At 26.9% G+C, this 12,782-nt stretch overlaps 1 protein-coding gene across 2 annotated transcripts in view; it reads right to left on the minus strand.

The window, feature by feature from the left end:
* Nucleotides 1–2,884: 2,884 nt before the first annotated feature.
* The window catches only part of Rab32 (RAS oncogene family member Rab32), a 43,674-nt gene continuing 33,776 nt past the window's right edge, over nucleotides 2,885–12,782 (minus strand). For both annotated transcript variants that reach the window (XM_014423875.3, XM_014423876.3), the window contains exons 2-5: nucleotides 7,209–7,413; nucleotides 5,803–5,984; nucleotides 4,160–4,303; nucleotides 2,885–3,855 (exon numbers count right to left, since the gene is read on the minus strand). In XM_014423875.3, the coding sequence (XP_014279361.1) occupies nucleotides 3,742–3,855; nucleotides 4,160–4,303; nucleotides 5,803–5,984; nucleotides 7,209–7,413 (645 nt within the window). In that variant the 3' untranslated portion in view covers nucleotides 2,885–3,741. The remainder of the gene's footprint in view (nucleotides 3,856–4,159; nucleotides 4,304–5,802; nucleotides 5,985–7,208; nucleotides 7,414–12,782) is intronic.

Genomic DNA, 12,782 nt, shown 5'->3' on the forward strand with positions numbered 1-12,782 from the left:
AACAATTGGATATTTGGGGATCTCAAAACATGTTTTTCTGCTGTTGAAAACTTGGATTCGAAAATTGTAACTATCTAATATTTTACCTCACAAAATATTTCAAGCACAGATTATCGGAAGTAAAATGATCAGTAGTTTAAGGTAACTGGATGTCAGTAAATCCTAGTTAGTAAAATTTATGGTTATATGGAACTTCATTTATATATTGACGCTCTGAGGGGGTCTATTGTATCAATACCATTGACTAGTGTGATATTTACATATCAGAGATGGGCAAAAAGTACTCTGAGTAAGAATTATTGAGTACATTAGTATAAGCGATAGCAAGCCTTCATAGTGATAGTGTCTTTATTCTTGTATTCATAGAGATAAAGAAAAATTAAGTTGAATTGCAATCAAATTTGGTGGAGAGTTGATTCATGAATTGAAATTTAATATGAACATTAAACAGAAACAGAAATGGTAATAAAGAAAACAAATACCAACTTTAAAAATCATAGCTAATCATATGGAAGAAATAATAATTAATCTATATGTAAAAGAGATAAAAATAAATAAATAAAATAATGGTCATCCATTTTTATTCTCTTAACATGGTTAAAAAATAATTATTTTTATGTACTAATGACCTATATTAGTACATAAAAATAAATGACTGATTTTATAAGATTTAGATAATTAAAATAAGAAATTGGAAAAAATATATAGTATTTAATGTTTTAAATATTATTTTTTTATTTACAATTTCTAAATTTTATTAATTTTAATCTAAATTTTTGAATTTTATTAGCTGATTTTTATTCCAATTTTAATCGAAATTGTGTTTATAATGACATGTATTCAATTGATTTAATAAATTTTAGAATAAACTCCTGAGAGATATTTCCATACTCTTTTATTAGAACTACTCTTAATTAACTGAGAAATCGGATGTTTTTATACTCAATTACTGGTCTTTGTTCATCAAATTAATGGTTTCATGAACGTTTGTTCAGTAGGGTTGACATTCAATGGATATAAACAATACAATAGTCACTCTCAATGTTAAATTGATCCATTTTAGGTGTTGGCATAGGCGGACTAAAACCTGAGGTGAGACCAGTTTTTTTGCCACAAGTGAATTAACAATTGAGGCATATGGAAAAGCCTGTAAGTGCCAGAAATAGAAAAAATGAAATTTTGACAGGATTGTGATGAAGAAACCAGTGCCAATCAACTGGTAACCGCTGGATGTTCCTATCTGGAATGGTTTAGTTCCTAAAGCTGTATTTTTTCCATAATTTTAGAACAAAAAGCGTGGCTAGCTATCTGGGTTTTTTTTAAAACTAGGCTTTTAGCACATACGGCCTTTTCCATTTCCATACCTTGATTATATTTAGCTTAACTCAGAACGAAAAGTGAAAAAATTCTAGATTTCTATTTTAAAAGTACAAATATCATTTTGTATTAAAGCTGATCTCTGCTTTCTCTTTCAATTATAAAATTTGAACACAATGAAATTAGCGATTCCAAATAAATTTCATTTTCAAATATTGCAACTGCCAAATCCTGGAGGGGAAAAAACAAATTTTCATTACACTAAAGTGTTTTTATTTAAAGATTATGTAGTAGCAAGTGATGTATTGAGAGAAAAATAACAACTATTATGTTATGTTAGTTGAAGGAAAACGCTAAATTCTTATTATTATTTGTATATTGATTTACTTTGGACAATGTTTCAAACAATTGCTCCACTATTTACAAATTATCACATTAAAACTAGTTAATTATTATGAACCATATATAAACACCTTAAATATTATTTAAGAAGGGGGATATTGTAAACGTAAACATGTAAATAACATTAACTTACTGTTATAATGATGGTTAAATGAGTTATTAAACTATTTATTGAGTATTTATTATAACAATTCTATGCTCAACGATGAATGCGATATGTCTGAATCCATACCTGGAAACAACAGTAATTTATTGATAACAATAAAAAATAATTTCTTTCATTCTGAAAAGATTAATAATTGTTCTACTCAGTAGGTGTCTATAATTATCAATCTAAATCCAATCAAAATGGTTTAAGAGACTTTGCAGATACTGTTGTATTAAATACAAAAATAAAGACATATTAAGGGTTTTCCTTTAACTTAAATAACATAATAAATTATATTTATTATTTTCTAAATTATTTAGTATCAATATACCTTTCGATTTTCATTCTTCAGAAACAATAATAAGATATATTTCACCTCCCCATATTGTAAGGGAAGTAAATTCATTTCACATGAATACAAGCTCTCAACCAAATAACTTGAATCCCTTCTCATGGAACTACTTATTTTTTTAAAAATCCTTGATCATTACACAACTTTCTTTTGGAATTCCTCAAGATAATTCTTTTCTAGCTCTATTTAAATTTCATTTATTTTTCAACCTTCTCAACATAAAACATTTTTTTCATCTTTTATTTTCGATTTCCTTAATTTGAGCTGTTGTTGACAAGTATTTGTATGACATCTTGTTTAACTTGCTAAATGAGGGTCCTGATGAAGCTCAACAAAATGGGTAAAATGTTGGTGCCTAATAAAGGTTTTGTCCCATATAAGTTACTTTTTTTATCGTCACCTTGACCATCTTCCTTCATAAATTACAAATGGTTAATTAAAATTCTTTCAAATTTCAGTCATTTGACAGTAAAAAGCTCAGTAAATTATTATTATTTGGCAATATTACTATAATGCTTAAAACAATGATTTAATTCAACTTAAAATTCTTATATAAATCTTTTGACAGCATATAAATATTGCAGTACTTATCATATTGCTGCAGTTTCTAGATAGAAGTACTTAAAGTGATGAGAGTAGGAAAAACAGAAAAAATAACATTTCAATATTTGCATTTAACTATAATAATATTTATAATATACAAAACATATTCTATTTTGATCATGAAAATACATGAGAAAATATATCAGGACAAGATGTCTCCTTATTTTTTATGAGTATATTACACTTGCATAAAGTTCATTCAAATTTATTTGAATTTATTGAGTAGCTTCTAAAATGTTTGCGTAATATAATATCACTTAACAGTGGTAGGCAAATCACCACTTAATAAAATATATTCTTGAATAATAGCAAAGCCGATTCCTATAATAAAAATTATAACTTCAAAAAAACTATATAAAAAAATAATAAAACAAGTCATTTTAAAAATAAAAGTACTAATTTTAACAACTTAATGGCACATCGACTTAGTAAGTAAACATCAATATATCTTTTAACAACACCATACATTTATATTAATTTTATTTAACAAAATGAAAATTTCATAAAATAATTTAAAATGTTAAAAACATATTTATTTTATGTACATTTCTGATATTATGCATACTCTTGGCTAAAACAATTGAAATCCCAAATTAGGAATAAAAACATATTTTAAAAAATGATTATAGCTCAATATTACTACACTCTATAAATAAATTATTAATTTGATTAACTAACATAAAATGAATTATTTTTATTTCATCTTAGCCAATGTACACTCATACAAAATTAATATATTACACTGCTCCCTTGAATGAAACTTTGAGCAACAAGACTTTAAATAAATGCTGAAATAAACAGCTTAGGAATGTAATATAAGTAGACAGAGGATATTCCGTTTAATAGGTTTCGTCGGTCGGAATCCTGTATTTTTTAAATAGCAGGATATGAAAACAGTCTTTATTTTAACAAGACACTGTCAGCAGGCACATGATTTTCCTTCTGAAAATTCTTCAGATGATTCTAGTGGAAATTTTGACGAATCTCGTGATCCACCTCGGCCATTTTCATTAGAGCTATCATTGCGCACAATCTGAAAATAAAATTATGTAACATATAATAATAGTTTAAAATTATTATTATTTAATAATTCAAATTATTTCACATGGTCAATCATCGATCTTCCAGTACTGTGTTTAATATTTTATTATTATTACTTTATTAACATTACTTACTATTTATGTAACTCATCATCTTACTCATTTAGTTATTTGACTAAACACTATTAAACAATACTTCTATTAAGTTTTTTTGTAACTTGCATTTTACCTTTCATGAATTGCAAAAAAAAAAAAAAGGAAAGAAAGAATTTTCTCGCCATTGGCAATAAAACTAACCTGATCAACTAATGTTTTTGCTGCTTCTTCTATATTTATATTTTCCTTCGCTGATGTCTCAAACCAAGCTGTAAATTTGTGTTCTTCGCAATACTCATTCATTTTGTTTGGATTATTCACTATTCCCTCTTTTTGCTGATCACACTATTAAAGAAAAAACATATAAAAGTAATAAGAATAAACTTAAACATTCCGAATAACACTAAAGAGCGAAGCTGTAGTTATATGACCTTTATACGGATCTATATAAGGAAACTTGTGAACAATTTTGTAAAATTAATAAGATTATTGATACTTTATTTAAAAATACACATTTTGTAACCAAAACACAAATATAAATTCAGCCTTGGGCTTTCATTATGAAATGATAACAAAAAAAAAATTTTGATATAGCTTATAAATTATAATAAAAAAAAACAAATAAATGTTGGTAACTTTTAAAAATGTTTGAAAATAAAGCAGTAATACTTTTAATAAAACCAGCTAAGACTATTTTACTTTTTGTATTTAACAATTTTTGTTTTAGAATATCTTATGATTACTTCAATACGGGATAAAATCACAAACTAACTGATTTTGAAAGAAATCCTTCCACCTCATGATAAATCTAGTTCAATTGCTATTAAAGATGAAATAAATTAAAATTAAGATGTAAATTTAATGTAAAATATTAAATGTAAAAAATTGGAAAATTGTTTGCCTGGTTTTGGAGTGCAACACTTCATATAAAAAAAATCCAACTAAACTTCTTCATTCAAGTTGCAATCGAGATTCGTCATAAAAAAAGTATATTTATAACAAAAAGTAGTCTTCAGTAAAATTTTGGTCCAATTAGTATCTTGTTTAACCCTCCTTTTTGAATCTTGAATATTCCTGACCAAATGTAAATAAAAAGATAGAAGAAAGAATTTGTTAATAAGATGCATCTTTCAGCAATATCATTTTTTTATTTTTAGGTAAAAATTTTTCTTAATGGAAATGGATAGGATACTTTTGTAATGATCAATATCCTCATTATCATATTTTTTCCCCCAAATACTGCTATGCAGTATGAGGTTGATTCTAGACAAATCTTCTGATGTAGACATCTTTTCATTACCTTTTCACATTTTTTCATTGCGAAAGGAAATAAAGTAGGAAGCAAGAAATAATCAGTTATAAATTGATTTACTGAACACTCACAACGTTTTAAAGAATTTTTAAAGATTAAAAATTCTTTTAGATTGGAGATTTTGCATCTTAAAATGAATATTCACTAGTTATTGGAGTAATCAGCCCATATATACACTTCACTAAGGCTAGCTCAGTGAGTAAAGTACTGTAATATTATCTCCTGGACCAGGATTCAAATTCAGCTGTGGCAGATAATTATATATTCTGTCATGGTAGCTGTGAGTCAATCCTGCAGAACAGTACTTCCTTACAAAGTATTAAACCACTGACTCTTCATGAGTTGTTTCTTCACTATGTAATTTCTGTTTAAATAACTAACTTAACTATTCATTTATAATTAATTTACTACTTAATAAACCATTATTGTGGTACCGATATTTCCAAAGTTAAAACCAGAAAGACATTATAAATAGAATAAATTCTTAATTTTTTTCTGTTTTTACAGTAAGCAACAAATGAAAAATAAATACCTTGTTAGCAAGTAAGACACATGGTATTGGGCTTCCATCGGCAAGTTGTACTTTCGCGTCTAAATCTTGCTTCCACTTGACTACAGCATCAAAGGTGCTTGCTCGAGTCACATCGAAGACAATGAAAGCTCCAACTGCCTCTTTGTAATAGACTCTAGTCATGTTGCCAAAACGTTCCTGACCTTAAAAATACAATATGATTGATGTGTGTATTCTTGTAATGATAATTACATGGGTAATTCTGACAAAAAGTCAAAAACTTTTTGTACCTTATGCATTATATTCATGCCATAAGTCTTAAGTTTTTTAAATTCAGTATGTACATACTTGGGTTTTCCAACTGTATAGCAAAAACAAGAACAAATAGTTTTCTTTTAATTCATGAATTTTTCATTGAATCAAACATCTCAATTATCAACCATCACCATGTGACCTTCAACACATTTTCTTTCTACTTCAACACACAATTAAATATAACTACATTGTTTCCCCAAAATGCATTCTATATTTAAAATATAAACATGTGATGTCCCTAAATCACCTATGAATTTTTTGGGAAGGATTCACTGACTCACCTTTTTAGAGGCCTAATATTTAAGCTTATTCTGAGCATTTTACATACACTAATAATGTGTTTTATTATAAAATTATTCACAAATTTATTCAATGAATTAAAAAAAATACTAATTCATAAATATTTTTTGTAAATCAAAAGTTTCAATTTTATAATTCATAGACTAATAAATTACAGCAATAATTGAAAAAATTCTGAAGTGAATAGGCATTGTATTGATAAATGAAAAATATAAAAAAAGTGATTGTCATCATGGTCCATCATCAGTGATGATATTCTAAACACTAGTTGTCCAATTTAAGTTTTATAGATATAAATACATACATATAAATATCAATATCATACAACTGAAGCATATATTTGTACATCTCTTTCCTTACAAAATATAATTTATAACATTTTAACAATGATAACATAAAATTAAAATAAATTCATAAGAAAAAATAATTAAAAAATATAAAAATAAACACTAAATTTTATTGGAATATTATGGATATTTTTATATAATAAAATTTAAAGAAAAAGGTAGACTACAAACAAATTTAGCACCAGTTCGAAGTTATTTATCCATTTCAATAATGCATCAATTTATAACCTATTTTATGATAAAATTATGCAATGATTTTAAAAAGGAAAAAAAAATACCAATTCATATAGATTTTTTTTTAAATCAAAAGTTTCAATTTTATGATTCATATACTAATAAATTACAGCAATAATAGAAAAAATTCTGAAGTGAATGCGAATAAAATGATAAATGAAAAATATAAAATGATTCATCATTAGTGATTATATTCTAAACACTACATGCCCAATATAAGTTTTAACTTACCAGCTATATCCCATAATTGCAGGCGAATGATAGTGTTTTGATCCCAGTTGAGTACTTTCAATGCAAAGTCAACTCCTATAGTGGCCCTGTAGTGTTGTGAGAAGAACTGATGGACGTATCTCTTTATGATGGATGTCTTACCAGTACCCAGTTCTCCGATCACCAGGATTTTGTACAGGCACTCTTTCTTAGTGTTACTGTTTGCCTAAGAAGAGAACAGGAATCAATATATTAGACTTCCTTAAACAAACTACAGTCAACCGAATATAGATATATTTTTTAAAAATCACTACTATTATTATAAATTTTAACTTCATGTATAAAACATTAAGAAGCTTTAAGCTTGGATTAATATGTACTTATATTTGAGGATCTTGAAGCTCCGTCAAAAAAACAAATATATTGTGGCGACATTTTGAGATATTATTGTTCTCATAGTCATGCCCTACAATGAAATAAAAAACAGATTTTTTTTTAAACTGTTCTTTCTAGCAGTCAGTCAGTTTGTTTATTTCTCTTTTACATTTATTATTGGTGTTGTTAATTGTATTTTATATGTTTATGAGATTGGATTAACTTATAAGACATGGAATTGCTCAGTATCATTTCAAAACTAGAACAAATTAGTTCTAGTGATTATTACAGTTATTCCTTATGTAGAAAACTCAGTTTCGAAATGTTTCTATTCATTAATTATAATTATTATGCTGCACATTTCAATGTTAATTTTTTTTTTCACTATTGAGTTTGACTATGAGAACAATAAAATTTAGAAACATTGCCACTATATAGATGTTTTTATTTTTAAGTGAGCCTTAAGCCTCTCAAAAATAACAATATATATCAATTTATAAATTCAATATGTAAGTTTGGTTTACAACACAATACCGTAGAAGTGGGAGTGAATCTCAATCGACATTGCATTCTGTCTTAAGAACCCTTTTAAAAGTTTTGCGCCCCTACATAGCCTCTCCTAATTTAGTTAAAGTATTCAAAATTTGTACATTAGTTGAGTTGATTTTGGGGAAGTACCTTTTAGGGACTTTAGTTTCCCAGCCTTTTTAATTTTTTTTTTTTTAATGGAAATTTCAAGGTTTTACCCACCTCCACATCTCATTTCAATAGAGGTAAAAGAGTGAAAATTTGAATGGAATTGTTTTAATGTCAAAAAAGTATCTTTCGAATGTCTCATCTTTTCTGTGTAGATGCCATTTTTTTTTTGTTTTTATTAACCTTTTCATCAGGACCAAAGTGACAGACCTATTCTACTTCCCATTAGTTTGTTTTCATTAAAAATACTTAGAATCATAAATATGTCTGATGTATGTTTGTTTTCATTAAAAATACTTAGAATCATAAATATGTCTGAGTTATGGCACAGATGTAATATCAAACAATCTTAATTGTTATTATTTTTAAAATTATCGTTATGTAATATATCTACACTGTAAATGAAAAGTTCTAAGAAGAAAGAAAATAACTGGAAGAAAATTAATCTATAGTGCCTATTGCTACAAAAACAATATTCAGCCAGTTTTCTAACCAAGACAATTGTAATGTGTTTGAGCAATTTTTTTTTTTAGTAACTATGCAGAATAACGAATTCGATTTATATCAAATGAATTTCTCGATAAATACATTTAATTCCAATTTCTTTCAGAATATTCCAAAATATAATATATTATCATCGAATTAACCTTTTAAATAATAAAAAACAAAATTATTAGGTTGTCAAGGAGGCTCTGTATAATTGTTCCTGGTATCAATTAGAAAAGTTAGGTCTGGGCAATACATGTTCTTTGGCTAGGTAGCTAGATGGCTAGGAGATGAATTGACAGGTATTGGCCCTAAATCCTCACCCGATGGAAACTTCATTCCCTAAGGTACTATCTAATGGACATGAAGGGAATGGCAAGTCCTACAAGTACTTGCTGTAGATCTTGCAGAAAGTGAACTCCATTCCAAGGTACTTTTGCTTAGGTCTTTAAGAGGTATGCCAATCCTACAGGTACTTACAATAGATCCCGATGATAGGTTTAGGATAGAGAAAGTGTTAAGTAGGTGTTGGCTTGAAATAATGATACAACCCATAATATTCTAACCTTCGGATTCAATTGTTAACTTAAGTTTAAGATGGTATATTTTAGGACTCTGTCGATTCAGTGTAAATCAATTGTTTCAAATGTTGTTAATTAACTTTAGCAGTTTATTTTTTATTTAATATATCACACATATATATTTATAGATATTATGTTTCTTGGTAATTAAATTAAGGAGATTATAATAAAAAATTGAGAACGATGATCAAATTTATAGGTTATGTAGTACTATTTCTACGATTTTTTAAATCTCTTATAACCTAATTTGTTGATGTGTTTACGTTTTGTTATATTTAACCTATATTTATTTTCTTTCTTTTTATAATGAAAATCGAATGTAATAGCCGACAAATGTCAAAATAATATAAGCATGTGGATACCGATGTTTTCCACTCTGAAGCGTTCAAATTATCTTCGTCACCTACTTCCTTTTGAAACCCGCTAGCTCCTGATTACTTCCTTAATATCCCTCATTTTGACTATTGCTGTGAGGCTTACGGGGGTGTCTCTGGGGATCTCGAAGCAAAATTAAAACGGTTAAATATTGGTTTGTACTATTCATCTTTGAGGTCCCCAGGGACGCTTCTGTCACCCGATTTTATGAAGAGTTGAAGTGGCTTTACCTCTCCATCCGTCGTAAATATTTCTTTGATTCCTTTCTCTTTCAAGTTATCCAATCCCGCCATCCATCGTACATCTCAGATATCCTTCAATTTAAGTCCTCAGTGCATTCCCGCAATACCCGCTTAGGGCTTTCAGACTTATATGTAAAACTGCCCATTGAACCGCAGCCTTTGGTAGATCTTTCCTCATCCGTTTCTCTTCCCTATGGAATTCTATTCCCTCCTTTATTCGTAGTTCTAACAACCTTCCAATCTTCAAATCCTACCTTCTGTCCACCCAATTCCGGAAGAATAACAATTGAAAGTTTCAAAAAAGCTTTATATATTTTCTGCCTTAGATTTTCGTTTATAATTGTAAATGTGTACACTAGCAGAAATTATATCTTTTCATTTATTAATTTTTAGTTTAATTGTATTTGATTCTTTATAATTTTTTTTCTTTTTATTCACTATTAGAAGTCATCTTATGTTTTATGATATGACAAGTGGTTTTATTTTATTTGTTTTATCATTATTTTAAAAATTCTGTTAATTACGGTTGTTTATTTGTATATTTTTAAATTCATTGTATTATTTTATTTCATGACATCTTGTAATTTCATCTCTATTTTGTAATTTACTATAAGGCTCTAAAGCCTAATTTTGGCGCCTGTAAATTATTCTAAAGGGATCAATCCCAGAATAAATAAAGAATATTATTATTATAAACAGCATTGCTACAAGGTTTTGTCAACGGTGACTCAGGCATCACTACTGTAGATGCCAGATATAATTTTAACTTTTGAATAAATAATATTGACTTTCGATGTTTGTTCACTAACGTGCGTTCAGTTCCCTCCGACACTCGCTGCAGGTAGAAACTGTATAAATTAACATTTGTAATCTAGAGCTTTCATTGCGTGGTGATAAAGTAAAAAGAAATACTAATACTATATTATTTAAAATAATATATCCAATTTTAACAAAAAAAAAAATCATTTTCTAGGGAGTGATAAAATCATAAGAAATAATAATGTATCAATCAGAAATATTAATTAATTATAAATCCAATATATATGTACTTTATTTATTTATTATTTTGCAACTAAATTTCCTAAATGTTATTTTAATAATTAAACTTTTACATAAAAAATTTACGTTTGGGTAATTGTCTCCATCTATATAAAAATTCAAAAAATTTACTTGCATTCTCATTTTGAAATTGAATGAATTAGCAGTTTCAGGCAGCACTATCACAATATGAATAAGGCTACTCCTAATTTTTTTATTTATTTTATTTTTATTTCATTTCAAGTTTTTCCATTTAACATGTTAAACTAAAGATCATGAATACCCCTAGTGTTAAAGGTAAATTTATCATGTGTTGGCTATGGGGCAAGGTATCCTCGAAACACTATTTATCATTGAATGTTTTGATAAATTTAGAATATTTATAGAGGTTGAAATATCTTAATCATCATTAATTGAAGTATTGTTCTAGTTCATTAAGGCGATTTTGCAAAAGATTTCTAGCTTTTAACTTATTAGTGTTAAGCAAAAGTGCAGTAAGCTGTCATTTACTACATATGTACTGGACAATAAATCTTTTGCATTAAGTGCCCTATACGATCGCGTAGTGTTACCTGGGGAGAGAATTAATTCTTAAGAGAAGTGCTTAAGAGAATTAATTATGTTACAGTTAAGTTGGAATGGAGCGAATCATTCAAAATTTAATTTAATTCAGTATGAATTTTTTGGTAAATGAAAATGTTTAAACTCGTGGCATATTTAGTTATTAAAATGTATATCTAGAAAAACTTTTACAAAAGCTGATAAGGAAAAATGCAGTAAATAGTTTAATACAATTGACCCAATTTAATTATTAAAAAAAATCAATTGATCTAATGAAAAAATTATTTTTAATAATAACTTATAATTTATAGTAAGGGAAGCTAAATTATAAACTTTTTTTAAATTATACAATTTGCCTACACTAAAGATAGTTTAAATAAATTGCAACTTTCTGAGAATAGCTGACAAGTATTAATACCTTCATTGACATTTTTTTTTCGGGTCTGCAAAAAAATTAATAACACACATTTTCTTTCTCAAGTTATGAACTACAGTAGCAATATCTACTATAAGATCATGATAATTAATAAAAAATTAAATTCTTTGCAATTATTGCATACTACTTCAATTACTATGCATTACACAAATGCAGATATCCTTGGACAGGGTTCATTTAAGCAATTTTATATTTCTTTCAATTAATTATACTTATTTTTTTTTGTAATTTTTTTTTTACAAGCTAACAAGACATGTCCTAATGATTTTTTTTATAGCAATGTAACTGTAAATTATTTGCGCGTATAACAAACAACTAAACCAATTAAACTTCCCTTGCTCATTAATCACCATGATATAATTACTATAATTAAAAATAGTACTATACTTAACACAAAAAAGTAACTATCAACAAGATTCCTTGTATATAATTATGGAAAAGTACAATATTTTGTTTAGTAGTAGTAGTAATATTTGAAATATTTATAGTGTTTTTTATTATAGTTTTTTATGAACTAGTCAAAGTTTAAAAGTGGTATTCTCACTTGTGCTTCATATATATTGAGGCTTGATAGTGTACTTTTGCAATAGTCATAATGAGCGAATTTTTTTAATTTAAATTTGATTACAAAGGATATAACTGTTTCATAAAAAGAATGAAAACAGAGGCCACGACAATCAAAAGAAAGACAAAACCACATTAAAAAAATAAAACAAATTTTTTCCATATCTTATGGGTCTTTACATAATTAAATTTATAAATATTTTTTCTTTGTGTAATTTATTCTATTTCAGAGCATACTTAA

This window comes from Halyomorpha halys, unplaced genomic scaffold (assembly GCF_000696795.3).
Source record: "Halyomorpha halys isolate HHAL.00 unplaced genomic scaffold, Hhal_1.1 Scaffold442.1, whole genome shotgun sequence".
In the NCBI taxonomy this organism is placed as follows: Eukaryota; Metazoa; Arthropoda; class Insecta; order Hemiptera; family Pentatomidae; genus Halyomorpha; species Halyomorpha halys.